General features: G+C 43.7%; 1 protein-coding gene and 1 long non-coding RNA gene across 3 annotated transcripts; one reads left to right on the top strand and one right to left on the bottom strand.

Moving 5' to 3' along the window:
- Positions 1–4,997: 4,997 nt before the first annotated feature.
- LOC115528972 (uncharacterized) lies at positions 4,998–6,090 on the bottom strand. Its single transcript, XR_003973412.1, has 2 exons — positions 5,670–6,090; positions 4,998–5,417 (listed from the first exon to the last, which is right to left on the bottom strand). It is a non-coding gene; the product is annotated as an uncharacterized LOC115528972 (long non-coding RNA).
- Positions 6,091–9,423: 3,333 nt separating this feature from the next.
- LOC115528882 (putative nuclease HARBI1) lies at positions 9,424–11,584 on the top strand. Of its 2 annotated transcripts, none has more exons than XM_030337267.1 (3): positions 9,424–10,829; positions 10,919–11,285; positions 11,458–11,584. In XM_030337267.1, the coding sequence occupies exons 1-2, from the start codon at positions 10,160–10,162 to the stop codon at positions 11,278–11,280; spliced, it is 1,032 nt and encodes a 343-aa protein (XP_030193127.1). In that variant the 5' UTR covers positions 9,424–10,159; the 3' UTR covers positions 11,281–11,285; positions 11,458–11,584. The 2 variants fall into 2 exon arrangements, with proteins under 2 accessions (XP_030193127.1, XP_030193126.1); XM_030337266.1 differs by having other exon boundaries at positions 9,425–10,829; positions 11,420–11,554.
- Positions 11,585–21,946: the final 10,362 nt, after the last annotated feature.

The raw sequence follows: 21,946 nt of genomic DNA, 5'->3' as shown, positions 1-21,946 counted from the left end.
CGCCTGGGCCATGCTGAGATCCCGGTAGGCGCGTTGGGCGTCCCCGGACAGGAAGGGCGCTAGTATGTAGCCCCACTGGTCCGCTGGCCACCTCTCACGGGCCGCGGTCCGCTTAAAAATCTCGAGATATGCCTCGACGTCATCGTCCGGTCCCAGGAAAAAAAACACACCGCTCCGGGTCTGGTCCTGCTGCGGGGGGGGGGGGGGGGGGGGGGGGCGGTGTCTCGATCCCCTGCGTCTTCGGCTGCTTAGTCCTGGGGAGAGGTGTAATGGCGTCAGCGTGGGTCCGGGTAATCTCCCCTTACCGCGTCTCTCCAACTCTGCCGCATTCCCCTGACTGGTGCGCGCGCGGTCCTTAAGAACCCTCCGCCGTCTCCCTCCGCCGGGTGCTCCGCATCTCCGTGATTGCGCGGGTGCGCTCGATGCGCGCTCCCGTGTCGCTGCGCTGAGCGGCACATATCTCCCACGGACTAACTGCCCGCGGAGAGGGCGCTGGCGGGGCTCAAACTCCTCCGTCGGATCGGGGTTGCCACAGTGTGTGTGTGTGTCTGTGTGTGTGTTTCTATTCTATTCTCGCTCGTTCGTAATTCTTATATCAATAGCCTACTCTCCAATAATATAATAATAGGCTATATATGAAAATTGACAAACGGCAATCTCATAAAATCTTTTTCAAGCCACTGATTGTTTATATGTAGGGTACAGCTGGCTTGCCGTGTGAATACGCATAACTTTTCATTTATATTCATTCAAAATATTAACATACTATTTTAAAACTAAAGAAACTGGTGTTTTGTTTTATCTAATTTGTTTATATTGTTCAGTAGTTATATGCCTACATGAGTACGTAGCACAGTTAACAGACGAGCTGAGCTGGTGACGTCATCGAGTCCGCTGCTGTTCCAATTGCAGGTGCGTACTACCGTCCTCGGAAATAATAATAAATAATAATAATAATACATTTAATTTAGAGGCGCCTTTCAAGACACCCAAGGTCACCTGAAATGTTTACTTGAAGTCCGGACTTGCCAAGTACGAACTTCCAAGTCCGCGAGTACGTAGTACGCGTACTAGGAATTGAGAAACTGCCTCAATTTCCGTAAAAGTTAAGTTATACTTATAAGTTTTAACATTAGAGTCAACGGAGAAGGCTTGGGCGATTTTCCACGTCGATGAATTCGCCCATAGAGGCGGGACCGATTAAAGAAACATTTAATACTTGTACTTACATTTCGATATTTCGAAATTTGCGGGAGCCGCCGTTGGTGGTGTCGGGTCAGCCATCTCTTCTTCGTTCATTACCAGACTCCGGTTGCATTATGGGATAGCAGAGTGACCTACCGTTGTATACTGTGGCGGTCGTACGCATTCGGAAACCTTTTCTGTACTACACAATGCGTACTGAGCATTCGGACGCGCTATATTTGTGGCATACTACAAAATGCATACTATATAGCAGTCAAGTATGAGTATTCGGATGCAGAGATCGGCTCGGGGTCCTGCGCTAACAGATGACGTATCGACACTTGACGTATCGACACAAGCCAACGGACAAAACGATAGTTATGATATTATAACTCTAGTTCTATGATTGAAGGCGTAGCCGTCTAGGCTTCGCCTTATGGGCTTGTCCCAACTATGCACATCAATCATGCACACCAATCAATGTGGGCACCACCCACATTCCCACGGCACCGTGTAGGCCTATATAAGGCGGCGCAAACCGCCGCCCATTCTCAGTCAATAGTATCTGGCCGTTTCTGCAATGGCATACTACATACTGCTCGTATACTGATCGTGACGTAAAAGTAGTAAGTAGTATGCAGTACGCGAAAAATGTTTTTTTGCAGTATGTGACAGTTACCCGGATGATGTACTAATCGGGCAAAAATTCCTAGTATACATCCAGAGCTCACTACGTCGGATACTGTATCCCATAATGCAACGCGGCACCGTTGGAAAAAAAACGTTGAACATTTCGAATAATGGCGGCGGAAAATGCGAGCGATGAATATAAATGTAAGTATTAGTTGTTTATTTTGATGTGATAAGCTTTCGTATGTATTTGTAATGGTGTGTTTTTCATTGTTAACTGAACAAATGGCTCAACCGACAGCGAATGCGGCAAATGGCAAATATATACAATACATCAGCTTTAATGAATGAAGCTGTCACAGCCAACAGCAGCCGGGTTTTGTCAGATATCGCTATCGATTTAACTTCTGTTGCGGCAATACCAATAGCACGGAGACTAAAAGAGTAGTGTGTCTTGTTGTAGGGACTGATGTAGACACCGCAGCTCTCATCAGTTGGAGAGCTACGAATGAGGGCATGTTCACGGGCAGGAGGAATGCGGCGCAGAAGGGGTTCGAGTAAGTTGGTTTAGTTAGACATTACATCTTTTGCATGTAGTCAAAGAACTGTTTAGTTTTCATCCCTTTTCTTGTAGAGAATTTATTAAGGTCCAGGGGCTAGAGGGGAAGATGGAGGCAACCAAAATTAAAAGGAAATAGGAGAACCTCAAACAAAAATATAAGGTAAGGATGTCATGGAAATGTCTGTTACTTTTTCCACAGAACTACATAGTTATGATTATTGTCATTAGTCTGCTTGCTTGCTTCTGTTGTTTTGTAGGAGTTGAAAGCACCCAGGACAGGGGTGAGCACTGAGGGAGGAGAGACCACTGCTGCATCCTGGAAGTGGTATGGGCCAATGGATGAGGCACTAGGCGGGAGGCCATCAATAAGTCCTCCCGTACTAGTGGCAGGGTGTCCGCGGAGGTCTTAAAAGTCTTAAAAAGTCTTAAATTCATTTTTCTAAATTTAAGGCCTTAAAAAGTCTTAAATTCATCAAAAATGTCATATGCTGGTCTTAAATTTATAACTCGGAGGTCTTAAATTTGTCGGGGCAGGGTTATTTAATTTTTTATTTTTCTCGCGGGACTTTTCGGGAAGGAGATGTACGAGGGGCTACTTTCTTGCTAGCTGCATATATAAACGGATGTCTGCGCGCTTGCTAGCTAGTCTGCAACAATGGGTAAATGCAAGTTCAACGTCAGTTGGCTGGAAGACGTCCGTTTCCGAGGTTGGCTAGCATCCGTTGCCAACCCAGAACAGGCCAGATGCATTCCGTGCAAAAGTAGCCTACATTCAAGCTCGGCACCATGGGGATTAAGGCTGTCGTCAACCATATGCAGAGCCAAAAACATAAAACCTCTGCCAGGAGCCACACACAGACCCCAGCCATTTCTACGTTTTGCATCTCTGCCCCGGCGCCACCGCCGCAGACGGTCCGCGCTGCTAGCACTGACCTGAGGGTAGCATTTGGTGCGACACCAACACTGAAAGCGGAGGTGTTGTGGATTCTAAACACAGTGGTCAAGCACCAGTCCTACAACTCGAATGAGGGGATAGGAGATCTCTTCGGTTTGATGTTCCCTGACTCTCAAATCGCAAGCACCTTTAGTGCTGGAAGGGACAAAACGGCGTATATAACTCGCTTCGGACCAGCGCCTTTCATCCGAAACGAGCGAATCTGCAGCGTCTACGAGGCTTTTGTTTTGATATTTGAGACGTTGAACCACGCCACTAAAAGCAAGCAACTTGACGTGCACGTCCGATATTGGGTCGGAGATCGAGTGCATTCCCGGTACTTGGCCTCGCAATTCATGGGGCCCCACATATATGGGGGTAAAAGGGATGATCATACATAATATTTTTTAGACAATATGCAGAATCTTTACACTTACGAATTAACACGGTCGGCTATTTTTGCCAGCACACCACCCTAGCCATATTATGGGCAACCGTGTTCCCCTTGGCTGTGATTTGAACTTTGAATTCCTCGTAGGAGTTCATAATAATACATTGCTTGCCTTGGATGAAATACACCGCTCTTGCACGATTTATTTTGCATAAGGGTGAGTCAAATGACGCGTGAAACGCCCCTTTTATGTGAACGCGCATTGAACCTAAAGCGGAAAACCTGGTTCAACTAATTGAATCTAAAGTGAGCGTTGTGGTACCATTTAACTGTGATTGCGAGTTGCGGCTCTGTCGAGCCAGGTTTTCCCAAGAAAGCCTGGGTATGTTCAACGAGGTTCGTGGTATACCCCCCAGGTCTTACTGAAGGCATTTATTTAATGGTGAAAATATTATTAATCAGTGGCGTAAATATCGACGGTGCAACCGGTGCAGCTGCCCGGGGGCCCAGACGCTGTCACCCCCCTCTCAACAACTTACAACTTGGGTGCACCATGAATACGTGCTGGTGCACCCAAATTAAAAATGTAGGCGCACCAGTGCACCCAAGGAAAAAGTTAGTCTGGAGCCCTGGAGTATCACTTTATGTTCAATAAGCAGACAGAAAGTAAACTTGAATGAGTCATTGAGTGACGCACATGCTATGCTTGGGTTGTAATACAGCGGGATCCCCCCCATCATCGCGGGTTTAAGGTCTTAAATTTCATTCAAGGTGGTATTAAAAAGGTCTTAAAAAGTCTTAAATTTGACTTGCTGAAACCTGCAGATACCCTGTAGTGGACTCATCCGCCCAGGATGTGGCAGTGGTCTCTCCTCCCTCAGTGCACCCGAGTACCCCAAATCTGGGCAAAAGGAAGAGGGAGTCTGAATGGCAGGAAATATTAAAGGAAATCCAGGAGAAGGAGGAAGAAAGAGAGCTAATTCAGATAGAAAGAGAAGAAAGGCGAGAGAGAGAGGCGATTGAAAGAGAGGATCGGAAGGAGAGAGAGCGGCTGCAGCGTGAGGAGAGGAAAGAGAAGGAAATGCTGGAAAGAGAAGAAAGAAGAGAGAAGGAGAACCAAGAGAGGGAGAACAGGCGGTATCGGGAGATGAAAGAGGCAGAAGAAAGACGAGAGAGGGAGAGCAAGGCTAGGGAGGACAAGCTGCTCGATGTCCTAAAAGTATTCTTACAAAAGAAATAAAGGAACATTTAAATAAGCATTTCATGTCTGCTCTTTCATATAATTTAGAAAATAATTTAGTTATAACAAATCATTTTTATTGAACAAGTTGTGAATATAATTGTTAGTAAGACAGGACAAGGTTAATAAAACACAAAAGACGGAACATGGGGCATACACAGACAAAAGACAACACTAGGAAAAAGCAAAGAACTATATACAGGCTATTTAACTATTTATAAATGAGTCTCCAGGGTGCAGACCATGTTCAGTACGCATGATCTCTCAGTGCATCTATGCAGGCATTTGGTGCAGAGACAGCAGCAGCCAGTCTGCGCCTGATGTTGTCCCCTGGTTCCACAGCATGCTGCATTTCATTGTTGTCGGGGAGATCCTGTGGAAAGTCTCCTGGCTCCACAAAGTCTCCATTTGATAGGCACAAGTTGTGGAGGAAGACACAGCAGGACACCACCACTGGGGCAAAGGTTGACTTTACCTATGTGCAGAGATGGGCAGTATTTTAAATTAGATGTATTTAAAATATGCATTTAATTACTTTTGAGTATCTTATTCAACATAAGACAAAAATAGAAACTAATCTGTAACAGACAGATATTGCATGCCAAGGAAAGCTACTGAATAACAGTGAAATACAAGCATTTTCTCATATTGTCATTTTATGCTCATTTAAATTTCATAAGCATTTGCACATTGACACACACACTTGTATGTAAAATGTTTTCTTTACCTCAAGGGCCTTCAGAAAGATGGATCTCCACCTGGTCTTCATCATCCCGAAGGCCCTCTCCACAACACACCTTGCCTTTGACAGGTGCTTGTTGTACCTGGCCTGCACGGGGCCCTGTACTGGCTCCCGGAACGGGGTCATCAGGCAGATGGGGGTAGCAAGGCAAGGATAGCCTCCATCGCCTATGATGCACCACCCAGGTGGTGGGTACAGCTGCTGCACATACACAGAGCTCCACCTGAGCACCCGGGCATCATGGACCGAGCCAGGAAGGCCAACAAAAGCATTGAGGAAGCGCCCTTTATGGTCACAAATGGCCTGCAGCTGAATTGAATGGAACAACTTTCTATTATAATAATCCTCCTTGTATTCCCCAGGAGGCTTTATTCTAATGTGGCTGCAGTTAATGCTCCCAGCCACACGGTTCAAGGCAGGTGAACCAGCCAGCTGGGCGAACCCCGCTCCGATGACCTCCAGCTCAGCCTCAGATGGGAAACATACAGCCTTTGTGTAGATCTGCAGTATTCCCTTTGCAACCCGATGGACAATCATGTGGACGGTGGAAAGAGGCACATCAAAGGCCTCAGAGACCACTCTGTAGGAGGTGGCACTGGCCAGCCAGTATAGAAAAACTGCCACCTCCAGTTCTCTCCCCCAGCCATGGATGTGCTCATCCACCAGGGCCTCCACAAGGGCATTCACGGACTCCCTAGAAAGACGGAAGTCTTTCTTTAGGTCGCCGTCACCAAAAAAAAGGGAAACAGCTGGGGTTTTGTCATTCAGCTGACAATACTGACCCCTAACCTGAATGAAGGGAAAACTCTGTTATTTAAATCCATTTTCATTTATATGCATGTACAAATAGTTTTACTATATTTGATTAAAATGTTGTTATTTGTGTTGTCTCACTGAGGTTTTATTAACTCCTGTCTTACTGCTTTAAGGCAGAATAATATCAAACTGTTCTTCTGTCCATAAATTCCTAGCTAACAGGTTAAAGCCAATAAAGCCACTGCTAACTTATCACTAATTTATGTATTATACTTACATAGCGCGCCTCCTGCTGCTGTAATATTACCGCAACTGCCGTTTTATTCAGCAGTGCCCTTCTCCTGCGCCTCCTTGCCTCATTGTTAGACTTAACAATGGAAAAGTGCGACATGTTAAATGGTAAAAAATGAAAAAGTTCAAAATGGTAAAAAAATATATCGGCCTATGAAAAAAAAAAATATATATGCGTAAATTTAGGGGAGAGCCGGCTCGAAAACCACGCCAGTCTGACGCGTCAAATTCGTCACAATTGTTTGGTCATGTGACTGTGTAGTGCACTGCATGATACTTGTCATACTTGCATACTATACTGCATACTATGGCGGGGAGTAGTATGTAGTGCACAGTATATACTGTGTCAGTATGCAGTATGTAGTATGTAGTATAACATTTCAGAAACAGCCTCTGTCTGCGTCCTGCAAGACGGAGGCGTAACTTGTAGTCGGAGGAGGCGTAACTTGTAGTAGGAGGCGTAACTTGTAGTAGGAGGCGTAACTTGTAGTCGGAGGCGTGATTAGTACTTTTCTAAATCACGGAAGTGATCTGTATGTAGCAGTACATAGGGTACATAAATGACCGCAACTCGGACCTCAAATATTAGGCCTTATATAAAAATAATTCACCCGACCCGCTCATTTAAAAATCTGCTCTTGATTAGCTTAATCTTGATATGATCTTGAGTAGCTTAATCATGGCCTTACTTGAAACTATCATCCCTGAGTCACATGCATTTAAGAAAAGAAGCCTATTACAATTTTACAATGACATGTAATGCATATAGCAGTTTAACGTGGGGAACATGCTTAAGTTTAGCCATAGCCTACGTAATCCCTTTATACCTTTAACAAAAAGACTGCAGATTAATAATTCAAAGAATTAAAGACAGCAGATTAATAATTCAAATAATTTTATTGAATACATATTGTTATTGATCGCATGCTGCATGTTTTCAAGGTCCTGCATGAGATAGAAAACAATGAATTAAAATAAATATTACTGATAGAAACAAGACAAGAACAATGTCACTAACATGAGGATAGTTATGAGAAAGCCTTCATATTATAGCGTTCACATTACAAGCCCTCATTTGCCGGTCTTCAATACATGGATTTCTCAGGTACGTCATCACTGTTGCACTGTGCAAACTCGGGGCAGAAAGAAGCAAGCAACATCTACTAGCCTGTACAGTATAGAGTATTTTGTGACTGTTCAGTGTGCATCTCAAACGTGTGCATTGAACTAACTTCACCGAGGTGGCGAAAGCTGGGGTTTCTTCCAACGTTAAAACAGAAGGCCTAAGCGTTCGAACATTTCGTAAAGAATGTTAAACAGTATCACAACCACAAGTAGTCCGCCCTAGTTCTAGAGTTCATTAAGCTTGTAAAAACAAAAAAAAACATTCTTGTTAATTAGGACTTCTCCCATCAAACAACAAAAGCGAACACACACTGAAATAATAATACAATTAATAGCCTAACAATAAACTAAGTATACGTAAAACATAGCCTGCATCAGGAATAAATGTGGCAAATGCAGACTGAAACGGAGTTAATGATCAAGGTAGATTTATTTTAACATCAGCAATAGAGGTATTGACAAAAAATATTCCAACATTAAAAAATAACATTACACCTGATTTAACAGTTTAATTTGATAATAACCCTTGTAGGCTAAATCACAAGCGGTGGATAACAGCATGGATTGGCAGTGGCACGCACATTAACATTAACGCACATTCAGTGCGCAGCTGACTGAGCAGCACAGACGTATTAAATAACGATACTTAGCTAACTTGTACACTGCTACATATCATACTAGGCTACTACTAATACTAAAATAATAACAATAATCTTGAATTTTTTTTAATTTATAAAGAGGAGATGCATGAACTGACCCACTTTCCTATGGACAGCCCAAGCTGCTCAGTGAGATGGCTGCAACTGCTTCTCTTTCACTAGGCCTCTGATGTCGGATGGCGATGAAGATGAAGCTACCCGCAGTTGATTTTCGAGGTGTTGGTCTGTTAATCTTGAGGGGAACCGAGATTTTGCTAGAGTCAATTTTGAGAAGAATTGCTCACAGCAGTAGGTTGTCCTAAACACAGACGCAAATCTCAGTGCATGTCTCCTGAGAACAGGAAAATCTGTAGCAGGCACATACAGTTTATAGAACTCAAGCAGAGGGAGGTTGTTGTACTTTGCTTTGAGCTCGTCATTGCTTTGCAGCTCAATGATTTCGTGTTGCAGTTTGTCAGGCACGTCAGCTGGTTCCACATTAAATGGCGTTGCAAAAATGTTGAGTTTGTTTGTCTTACTTTTAATGTCCTGAAACCTCTCACCGAAAGCATGAAGGAGTTTTGCGCACTCTGCTGCATATTCAGATGTCACAGCAGACTTCTGCTCTTGCAAAGTAGGAAAGTGCACGCTGTTGCCCTTTGCCAGTTGCATTTGCCACAGCTTTAGTTTCCCTTCAAATGTCTTCACATTGGAGACCAGAGCACTGAGTAGCTGGTTGGGACCTTGGTGCTTGACGTTCAGCTCAGAAAGGTGTTTGGTGATGTCCACCATGAATGCCAAATCACACAGCCACTTGCTATCTCTGAGTTCATCGACAGGCTTGCCCTTCATATCCATGAATTGTTTGAATTCTTCCCTCAATTTGTAAAACCGTGCGAGCATCTCCCCACGACTCAGCCATCGCACTTCACAATGGTACACCAGGGGCCTCATGTACAAAGCTTGCTTACGCACAAAAAAGCTGCGTAAGCAACTTCTCACGCAAACGTTCGGATGTACGAAGACTGACTTGACGTGAGAAAGTGCGGTTCTCCACGCAAACTAAATGCCTGGCTTACGCACATTTCTGCTGCATTGTCAGTTGGCGGCACATAGAGGCAAATCAGCGCAACAACATGAGGCCTACGCGATCACGAGTCAAGAAGTAATATTGCAATATGAGGCGAGTTCAAAGTGGATTTGAACATCGGGATGCGTGATCTTAAATGCACTTCAATAATGCGTTATTGTTGTCGAGACGCATAATGTGACACTGTTGTTAGGCTAAACTTAAACAGACCCATAAAACTAAATTGTCAATATTGGAATGAAAAGGAAATTAAAAGGAACCCCCAGCAATATTATTTTCAGTGATGGCTTGTTTATTAAACGTTACATATTTTCCGGACCACGCATGACATATGATCTCTCTTCACACATTTGTTGTGAAATTCTTGACTGCAATATTATTATATGATGCTGAGTGGATTAAGCGCAAGATTGTTACTTAAAATCAATCCATCAATAAACCAGTCGGCCAATTTCGAATTATGTGTATATTATTGACACCTTGGGTGTATGGGAACAACCTATCGTCAACATGCATCAAATTAAATGAGAATATAAAAGCAGGTGCAAAATGTGGCAATAATCGATAGGTTGACAATGGCAGTGTTGGCCTTATTAGAAGATATTGCGAATGGTCACATTCGAAATGAACGAGTGTTCCGTGATTATTACGATTTTTTGGCTCATGATGATGACTGGCTTATCAGCCGATTCAGATTTCCAAGAGCTATCCTCTTGGAACTATGTACTGAGTTGAGCCCGGGTTTGGAGAGGCAGACGGCGAGGAGTCACGCATTGCCAGTTCCAATACAAGTCCTGACTACGCTTGGTTTTCTAGCAACAGGATCATTCCAGAGGGAATTGGCTGACCGGTCAGGAATGAGTCAGGGAGCTCTGAGCCGCGCCATTCCGCCTGTTTTAAACGGGATCATCCGCATCTCAGCCAGGTATATACGGTTTCCATATGATGCAGTAAACCAAGCAAACATCAAAGCGCAATTTGCAGCGATAGCCGGTTTTCCCAATGTAATCGGAGCGATCGACTGCACACACATTGCAATAAAGGCGCCATCTGAAGGGGAATATGAGTACGTTAATAGGAAACACTTCCATTCCTTAAACGTGCAAATAATCTGTGATGCCCAAATGCGCCTTACGAATATCGTGGCAAGGTGGCCTGGGTCAACCCATGATTCATTCGTCCTGAGAAACAGCTCGGTTGGGAATAGGTTGGAGGCTGGAAGAGTGTGTGATGGGTGGCTAATTGGTAAGCAATTTAAAACACTTTAAAGTGAATTTACTGAAATCTAGACATGTTGGGTAGCCTATGCTGTAATTGTACCTATTACTCCTAAGGAGACAGCGGTTACGCCTTACGGCCATGGCTGTTAACCCCCCTCGCCAACCCACAGACTGTCCGAGAGCAGAGATATAATGATATCCATGCACGCACTCGGACAGTCGTGGTAAGAGCGATAGGGCAGCTGAAGAGCCGGTGGCGCTGCCTTGACCGGAGCGGGGGAATGCTGCTCTATCACCCTGAAAAGGTGTGCCGCATTGTGCAGGCATGTGGGGTTCTGCACAATGTTGCGCACAGGCACGGCGTGCCATTACGCGAGGTAATGGACCTCCCAGAAGACCCAGACCCCGGACCAAACAATGCGCAGCCCAATGTAGAGGCCATTCGAATCCGGCAGCAGTTAATAGGCAGAATATAAAAAAGGTAAACGGAGACAACATTCATTTTTTAACTAGTTCTTTGAATGTGAGACTAATTGCTTGTAAGGCCTCCGTTATTTCTTTGAGGTTCGAATTCATCTCCTGAATTCCCTTAACGATCTCCTCCTGCGAGTCCAGCACAGCGCGAGTTAAAACCCGGCCTTTCCCACTGGCAGCAGAAGGGGGGCAATGGGCAGTGGAGACGGAGACGCCGGACACGCCTGGCTGGGGGTCTTCCTCTGGCACCATCAGCTGTGCGCCACTTGGTCCTTGGCTGTCTGTGATTAAAGAATGTATATAAATTACAATCACATTGAGGAGAACGCGTTTTATTGCTGGCTAAACATTAATCATGTATACGGAAATGCAGGCTAGGGCCTATACTAGCAGGTATAAAAGTTCTTCAAATATATGAAAACAATTGTACCTTCCGTGGGATCCTGGGCCAAGTCGGAATCCCCTTCGGCTGGCGGGACCACGCCAAAAAGGAGCCGATCCCCCAGCACTGCGGCCACCCTCTGCTCGAATAGGGCGAGCTCCCCGACTCCGGCTCCGCTGCCCGTCTGACCCACGCTTCTCCGGTGGGCAGAGACCTTTTTTTTTACATCAACTTTTATGTCCGACCACTTTTTTTTTATATCCGCCACAGTTCGGCTTTCCGCCCCAACCTCATTAACAGATTTTGCTACCGATTCCCACGCCAGTTTTTTTGTTTTAGTGCTGATTCCGGAGGAAAGAGAGCCAAACAAGATTTTATTTCTGGCCTCTACCTCCGAAATCAGCACTTCCACCTCGCATTCGCTAAAGTTCTTCTTTCTTGCTTTATCCATTATCTCCTTTCTCCTAACAAGCGCACTACTGCAGGCCTGTTTATACTAATTAGCATATTAAATGAGGGAGGAGACTGGGCGGAGAGTCGGGCTCGTGCACGTGCGCACAATTTCACGTTAATTGGGATGTACAAAGAGAATCTGCGTGAAATCGTGCTTACGCAAGGATTGATACATCCGGATTTATTTGTGCGCAGCAGCTTTCCAAATTTTGGCGTCCGCAAAGTTTTACTCAGAAATCCACGCAAGTCTTTGTACATGAGGCCCCAGATCTCCGTATTCCGACTCAAGCTCACTTAGAAGTTCCTTGAACTGGCGGCTATTCAGTCCTCTGCTTTTGATGAAATTGATGGTGGAAACGACTGTTGACATGACATGACTGAGCTTCAGGGAATGTGCGCACAAATTCTCTTGATGTATGATACAGTGGCATACAACTAACTCACTCGGATCTAGGTTTTGACGGCTCATTTCTCTTCTGATCAATGCGGTTAATCCCTTTTGGCCGCCGACCATGGCTGGGGCCCCATCTGCCGCAAGGCCACTTAACTTTTCGAATGGAAGTTGAAACTGGTTCATAGCTGACATGACTTGCCCAAATAAATCCTCACCTTTGGTCGTGCCATGCATGGCTTGCAGTGAAAGCAATTCCTCTGTAGAGTCGAACTCCGCAGTAATCCCACGCACAAAAATGGCTAATTGGGCAGTATTCGTGATGTCTGTTGTCTCATCACAGGCTAGTGAAAAAAACTCAAAATTCTGTGTTGTGTCCTTCAATGTCTTTTCAATATTCACTGCCATATCCGTAATCCGATCGGAGACAGTTCTTCGCGACAAACTCACACTTTGGAACAATTTGACCTTGTCAGGGGCAAGCAGTTCTGCTGTAGCGACAAGGCACTCCTTCACAAATTCCCCATCTGAATGAGGTTTCAGCTTCTTGGCTATTAACTCACTCACCACATAACTTGCACGCACAACGTTTTCTTTCTCCAAATTCGGTCTGGTGAAAGCTGCTTGTTGGGCACCCAAACTTCGCTTAAGTGCGTTTATCTTGTCAGAGCGTAACTGCCCCAGCAATTCACTTAGCGTAGCATGTTTAGTACTGTAATGACGTTCCAGGTTGGTCTTTTTCATTACAGCGAGCGACTCTCCGCACACAAGGCAAACTGGCCTGCCCCTTACTTAGTACTTACTGATAGTTACTTACCTAGTAATCATCAGTCCACTTCTCTTGAAAAACACGACATTCACTGTCAACTTTTCTTTTCTTTGCTGATGCCATGCTAGCTGTCAGATTCAGTAGCTGTTACAAATGGAACTGTGACAAGTGGTTGTTTAGGCAACCTCACGCGACCCTCAACATTCCAAACAAAAAAAGAAATATCCTTTTTTTCCTTCATTTCGTGCAAACGTTGTCACTTATGCTGGTAATTTGTTAACATTTTATTTCATATTTTATTTTATTTCATATTATAAAAATATATACACATATAGCCACATATACACATATATTTATGGGTTTCTTGCGCTGCTTTTTTTTTTGCCTTGCCTTGCCTCCGCGGTCCGGACGAAAGGCTTTGGCGGGCCGTATACGGCCCGGGGACCGTACGTTCCCCACCCCTGCTCTATAGCTACACTTGTCAATTTTGCCCAGCGGCCACAAGGCCCAGGGCACAAAATGTTCAGAGCAAGGGTGCCAACTTCTCCACTGCCCCTTTTGCCCGCTTTATAAGGGTGATTACTCAAAAGTGGAGACACATTTGCAGTCTCACCTAAAAACAGTGGTACAGCATGGAGGTATGTTTACTGCTTGCTGATTCATTGGTGAAGTTTAGTAACCTTTGTGTTGACTTTAGTTATTAAAGCCTGGTGTGTTTTTTAACTTCCTTTCAGAGTATGTGATGTATACCTGCAATTGGGGATGCAAAAATTACTCCCATTACCACTGCTGTGCGTGTAGTCTACTCTTTTCAAGGAAAATACAACTGCTTAAACACCTCATTACCTGCCACCCTAAGCCAGCAGAAGGCCAACCTCACTCCCAGCCAGCAGAAGGCCAACCTCACTCCCAGCCAGCAGAAGGCCAACCTCACTCCCAGCCAGCAGAAGGCCAACCTCACTCCCAGCCAGCAGAAGGCCAACCTCATTCCCAGCCAGCAGAAGGCCCACTGCACTCTTTTTCCACCTCAACCCTTAGATGGCCCACTGAACCCTGTGGAGGCCACGGTGAGACTGGACATGGCGATGCTTGGCGTGTTCAACAGGGTTTCAAACACATTCCGAGAACTAGTCAAGCAACAGTTAGAAAGATTTACAACAATGCAGGCTGTGGCAGTGGCCTTGCGCTACGTCTCAAGGCTTCTCAAAAAAGAGGAATTGGCCAAGCGCACGCCTGGTACTGAGGCACGTTGCATATGGCAGGTATGTCATAAAAGATGTCTGCCTAGCATAATGTTCTTTTATTACTCCTTTTTTGTTTTATTGGGACGTCTTGTTTTGCAATCCCTTTCATTTGTAAATGTACATACTACTATAGTAAATGTATCTGCCCAGAAATGCTGGTATTTTATTACTCCTTTCTTTTTTGTTTTTGTGACAAATGCTATACAATGTATAACATACATTTGTGCCAACGATGTATGTTGTAAGGTTAATTGTTACAGAGCAATTACTGTATTTTGGCTTTATTGAAAACATTCAGTGGGAAAAGTAAGTGAACACTTGGAGTCAAATGGCCTACTGTTTGCGCCTTCATAGTGTCTGGTAACTGGATTTGAACTGCATAATGTCCCAAGTGTTAATTTAATCTATTCATTATTTAATTTGGGCATATTCTTAAACCATTGTATATCAAACATCTCACTTATACCTAATACCCTACCTATACTAAGTAACCCAGAAGATAATAAACATGTAGGCATACTGCACTGCACAACCCAAACATTCTCATTAGATTTAGCAATCATGGAGCCACCCTGAAATGTGTTGTAATATCAAGTTTGATGCAAAGTTTGGGCCGAGATCCGACACATAAATGTAAGCTTACATTCTGTAGGCTTAGCTGGCTAACGTACCCGTACTACGAGATCGAAGATGGGGGCGCTAACGTCAGTTCTATGCTGCCCATACTACTAGATCGACGAAGAAGAAGAAGGGAGCGTTCCAGCCTGCGTAAACGAGAACGCCGGGGGGGCGTTCTAGTCTGCGTAAACGGGAACGCCCACCACACGGGAACGCCCATTTGTGTCTGCAGTCGGATGATATTGGTACAATGGGGCGTATAGGAAGTGCCCAGGCTCTTCGTAGACGGGCACTGCTTTGACTAGCCTCGTGCCCACTGCACCGTCAGTCAAAGGACGTCGGAAGGCTTGGCTGACGGATGGGGGAGCTTTCCTATGAAGGTATTATTGTAGCAAAAGTCTTTAGCACCTGTAACTGCAGAATTTGAAAGCGTACACTAAAGTCACAGTAAATTTGAAGTCGTACATATTCATTTTGCATGTGTACTCTAAAGTCACAAATGTGTAACAGTACATTTGAAGTCGTAAATATTTTATCTACCATTGTAAACACAAAATATGGTCTACGAGTACACAAATCTGTGTTACAGGTACACAAATGCTTTTGCTACAATTATTGCAGCGCAGTTGGTGCAAAATACATTCGCACACCCGTGTTTCAATCTGAGGACATGTCCAAAATGTGTGAATTCGTAAACCCAAATTTGAACTAATGCATGTAGATGTTGCACATCTGTGAAAAATGTCCTCAAAAATAAAATGATAAAGAACACTATGTTGATTCAGCATTGTAATGAGTGAGCACAAGTCCATCGTTACAACTGCTCGAATCTGCTCCTGCAAGTCTCAGCTGTGGGTTTTTTTGCAGGAAGTTTTGTGTAGCAAAAGTATTCGCATCCGTATATGCCAGAGCGTCCGTGGGCGGGACTGGCTGGGCGATTTGGCCTTTTTTCTGTTTTTCTCTAAACAAATTAAAAAGACCAAGGCAAAATTTAAATACATATTTTCTTTATTAACACAATAAAAATAACTGATATTACCAAGTAATCTAGGCCTATGTGAACCAATCAGTTGTTCAAGGATAAAAAATAAAATCAGCACCACTTGGCTGTTATTATTGTGCAAAGACTTTTTTATATCAAACTGAAAAATAAAGATCTTGTAGGCCATCCCTGAAAAACTTGTAAAATGCGATTGACTTTCTACAAACCTTACACGGAACAGTTTGTTCTATGTCTGACTGCTTGTACCCGAACCACTTCCATACAACTGAAGTAGCACCCTTTTTATGAATGAGTTCTTCATCTGTGTTCGTGGACATTTTTATGGTAGGGGAGATCCGGGTCGATTGAAACACGGGACGATTGAAACACAGCGATTTCCTCGAAAACCACGGAAGGCTTTCACGTCAAATTTCGTCACTACGTTCAGCACGCAAGACTGACCAACCCCGCAAAATGTCGTGTAATGACGTCCCACCGTTCAAATGTTATCCCCCAAACCTGTTTTCGAGAAAAAAGAAATTTCGGTTCAGCCATTTCACAAACCGTAGCAAAGTAAAAATGCAAATTAATCGTTTAAACCGAAAAAATCGCCCAGCCCTAGCGGGACAAAATAGTTCTGCCCATAATTTCCTAATCCAATGTAAATCGCCGGCCGGGACGCATTTCTCAAATTACACTGGGACCCACCGCGTGCCAGCCATAGACCTATTCATAAGGTTCATCTATGAATAGGTCAAGTTTTCTGGAACGCCGCCATTTGCACGACCGATCTCGCCAAGTATGGCCACCCCCACCGCTCATCTGCAGTGGCGATTTTGGTTTGGAAACTCTGGTGGGGCCCATGCAGGAAATATTATACTCACAATATACCAAAAAAAGGAGAAGTATGCTTTAAGTTGTATTAAGTTTGCAGGCCACCATACTGTACAATTAACAATGAATCTAGCCTGATAGAGTGGTTGCCTATTCAGACCTGGATAATCCTGGGTGAAAATTTAAGTAAGTTTGGGCTAAGATGGTAATTACCTGTGCTTTAAGGACAGTGCTGTCTGGTCTCCTTTGTGTGGCTGAGGTGAAACACAAGCATTTTTTTTCCGCTTGAACCACTCCTGGTAGAACGATCTATTCTAGTCCTTTCCCTCTTGAATAATGATTAAATCCGTCGGGCGATGTGGTCCCAAACGTTTTATCTCCAACTTCTGTTCAAGTGCTAAATCTCACATGAGACAGATACTCAACACGATTCATCATTTAATGAATGAAACGTCCATTTGTCGTAGGTGTTGTTGGTGCTGAGTTAACGGCTGGGCCCCACCGAGCGGAACAGACGAGACGGAGCAACGAACTATTTCACACACAACTACTACACTACAACAATTGCGTTCATCAAATTAAAACTGCGGACATGTAATTATTAACAATTAATGTATTATTAACTTATGCTCGATGACATTTTTAAAAAAGAAAAGAAAAGTATAATCGTGCCCTGCACGGCAGCGTTCTCTGGTGGGGCCGTGCCCCACTGGCCCCTAATGCAAAGACGCCACTGCTCATCTGAATGTTACAGAGGGACAGAGATATCTGGCTCCGATCCTTATTTGTTACCCCTAGTTATTTTTAGTCAATCAGTATCGGTCTCATGCTTGCCTCAAATCAATCTTCATGACATATATATTTATTTAGTCCACAACCCCTCCCAATACAGTGGAGATATCTTGAAAGCGTTCAAGAGCACTGATGCCTACCAATATGCTGTGGCTGGATGGGTGAAGGACGCTAAAGTGAGGCACTTGGCCACCAATAATCTTTATCTGATAATGGCAAACTTAAGTACTATATATTTGTGACTTCTTGTGAACAGTTTGTGGTGGGTTACTATCATTGATCGTGGAAATCAAATCATCAAATCATAGACGATTATTTCGCCGGGGACGCGTTTTCTTCAAGATTCATTTTGTACCCAAAACCATAGGCGTCGATTACAGAGGGGGACGGGGCCCCAACTATTTGAAATTCGAATTTTGTCCCCACCACTTTTAAAAATGTGCAAACCAATTGCGACTGAAAAAATCCCCACACACTCAACCGAAATCGTCGAGTCTAAAATCATGCGATAGGCGCGCACGAAGACATCATTAATTAGATAGGCCAACCTAATAAACCGTTGGAACGCACAAGACCGGAACCCATAGCAACGCCGGTAAACAAACCCCGACTCCCGAAAAGCCCAATCCCTATGAGCTCCCCGCGCTACGGCCATCGGAAGGCGCACGGAGCTTTTGGCCGTGATATTATATATACAATTATATTATATTATATACCATTATATATAGAGCTCCGAGAGTCGCAAACGGCAACAATCACTTTCTCCTCCATGCTGCAGTTCACCCCGGACTGCACTGCACTGAGTTTGACGGTTGAACGTTGATTGGCTGTTACGTTACACATGTCACTCAGTGACCACGCTGTTGAACGCTGATTGGCTGTCATCACGCAAAATTCGTGTCAAAGTTGAAATATTCCAACTCGAGCGAATCTGTCGTGCCACAAATCCTCGTGAACGCGCTCGCCTGTGCACGGCGAAAGTGTGGCGCGACAAATCAAAAAAATTTGCCCGATACGCGTCTATACGTTCACTTTGTATGGGATCTTGTCGCCCCGTTGCGTTTGCTGTGAACGCACTGGAGAAGTTTGAAGACAGACAGCCAAAATTGACATTTTTATTCAGAAAATAGTCCTTTTGCTTCCTATAAAAAGCATGTTTGTGACACTGGATAACGATATGGATACATAATTTAGCCTGCATGTGGAGGGTCACATAAGGTAAGAAATTGGTTTACGTAAACTTTGCTGCTGGTTCTGTTTGTTCGTGATGACCTGGCCAATGGTTACCCACGGTCCTAAGCGATTGTGATCTGATTCTGGTTGGTGCTCCAGCTAGTATATATAGATTGCAGCTAGTAGCAGCTACACACGGTGCGATTGCTATGCCAATGTGGTTATAGTTGTTTTGTCTGATTGAGATATGTGACGACTTGGAGCCTGGTAGGCCTATCCTGACATAAATAAGTTCTCGCATAACCTGTGTGATTATCCTAAACTGTAGGGGATTTTATTTGCGGGCAATTTGCTTATGATGTTGTAACGAGTGAAGTCTACATTGGTCCTTCGCAAGTGTTTACTGGTGGTCAGGATTTGGCAGATGCAATTCTCCTCTGGGCGCTTGTTTTTTTCTTCTTTTTTAATGCAGCATAACATATGCTACCAGCAGCCCTTGCTCGTCTTCAAAAGGCTGATGCTCAGTACCTCGTTTCATTTCGTACCCCCTTTACAGTCTGGCATTGTTTGTCTGGTAAACTTTGTTGATGTCAAGATAAGCTTTAAATTGCCAACACTGTTCTTTGTCCTGTGTGTATTAGTATTACATATCCCGAGCCAATACCCTGGTGTTTCCAACGCCGTTTTGCAAAACAAGCCAAAACACAAACTGTGGTTTTCAACTTTTATTGTTCGAATAGGATTTTCAACACCTGACAATACACTGTAGAGCATATTGTAATGCAGCGTTGAATGGATGAATAGCTTACATAAGGGTACCCAGCACTTTTCAAACCACACTCAAGCTTATGGTTAATGTCCCCACCACTTCTAAAAACAAACTGACGCCCTTGCCCACAACACAACCCAAATTGAATTATTATGGATTATTTTGGACAATGAATGAGGTATTAATACCAATACTCTTTGGCTGGGACGATGTCAACATTGGGTATATGGAGTTGAACATAGTGGGTCATATGTCAACGTTTTTTGTATGCATTTTATTTATTAGTAAGCTACATGGATATGCCATCTTTCAGAACCTTTCATTACCTGCACTAAAGAGAATTAAAGAGCGCACCCTCATTGTTTGATTGGTGTCGTAGGTGTTGTTGGTGCTGAGTTACCACTGAAATCAGTGGGTCAGTGGGTGGGATCAGTCGTCAAGATGGCGGCGCAAAGTTAGTGACGTCACGTGAACCAAACGTCGCAGGATACGTTCCTTTCTGGAGAAGTGAAGAGGGCGTCCTACTGAACGGAGGTATCCTATATTATGTTAAATGAAATGACCTAGTTATAGTGAATTCCCCCCAAAGTATTGCAGGATAAAATAGAGCACAAATTCATGTTTGCAGATGTTCGGAAAAAAAAAATCTGGCTATAATCTCTTTTTTCAGTGTTGCAAAACCTTTTTTACAAGGTGTTTTTCAAACAGACTTACAAGCCTTTGAAACTTTATTCAGGATTGAATTATGACAGGATACTGGCTCCGTCACATTAAATTTGTACCGGCTGCCAAATTTGTACCACCTGCCTGTCAGCAGATGAACGTGTCGTCCGTTGCCGGGCAGGTTTCAAAAAACATTCGCGCTCATGTTGCCAAAGACGAAATAACATAATGCAGTTAACAGATCACTAGATAACACTTGTTTTTACTTTATATTTGTATTGTATTTAATTGTTTGATAAAATTTAGCTAGTAAACTGAGTGTTTAAAGCGGGTTTCAAAAAACATTCGCGCTCATGTTGCCAAAGACGAAATAACATAATACAGAAAACATATCTAGATAACACTTGTTTTTACTTTATATTTGTATTGTATTTAATTGTTTAATCAAATTTAGCAAGTAAACTGAGTGTTTAAAGCAAGTCAAGGACGAAATAGCATAATACAGATAACGGATCGCTAGATAGAAGGTTCGCGAATGTTCGTGAACCTTTCACGTCATTCGACGCGATCGTCCGTTGCCATCATCTGTTGCCAGGCAGATTTGGAGCGGATTACGTATGGATGACGCGCCCGGTACAAATTTGGCAGCCGGTACAAAATTAGTGTGACAGCTCCATACTGGCTCCGCTCCACAGCTGGCGAAATCGAGCTGACTAACAAGCAGGCAATGTCTGAAAAACGGTCGTCTACCAAAATAAAAATATATATAATTACGCTGTGTGACAATTCAAAAGAGGTAGCTATTTGATCAATTTATCCCTAGATCCCTTCACAGCTTGCAACGTCGAGCTAACAAACTAGCAAGCAACTGGTTGTCTACCAAGATAAAAAATATATATAATTACGCTGTGCACATACAAATACATTTCAGGTCATGAATCATAAAGGGCCTCTGATAGAATATAGTTAAAATTTCAAAAGAGGTAGCTATTTAATCAACTTACCTCAGAAGTTACTCGGCGGCCAGCAATGGAAATTAATGATATCCAACGCCGTAGAACGGATGTTTGGAACTACGCAAGCTGCATACCCCGGAAGTAGGCGGCAAAAAGCGTACAACGGAGTCCAATGGAAGTGTAACCACTCCGTTATATCTATCACTCTGGTTGAAAGCATTTAAGTCAACATGTTGACTTATGCATTAATAGGTCCACGAGCTAACCCAGGCTTTGAGCGCAACATACCTCGCTAACCCACTAATCGAGGTTCGTAGTACAGGCCAGAGGCAAGTGTTATCCATCTCAGATAAGCCTCTATAAATATGTTCCCAGTTGCCATATGTGGCTTCCACTGCAACATATGTTGCATATATAGCAACAACTGTAGCTATCAAAGTCATTTAGAGGGTACATTGTATTTCTTAACCATTTGTAGCTACAATTATTTCACTTTGAACGCTCAAATATTTAGTAGCCCTAAGGATTGCTAGGAATGTTACTTTGGGTCTTCTGTCGTTACAGCACCAACAACTGGCCTTTATTTCCCTCCCACATGGCAAACACGACTATCCATCAAGATTTGAAAGAAACAAAACCATA

This window comes from Gadus morhua, chromosome 16, assembly GCF_902167405.1.
Source record: "Gadus morhua chromosome 16, gadMor3.0, whole genome shotgun sequence".
Lineage (NCBI taxonomy): Eukaryota > Metazoa > Chordata > Actinopteri > Gadiformes > Gadidae > Gadus > Gadus morhua.
Note: the sequence above shows the minus strand (reverse complement) of the source record. Positions and strands in the feature narration are given on the sequence as shown.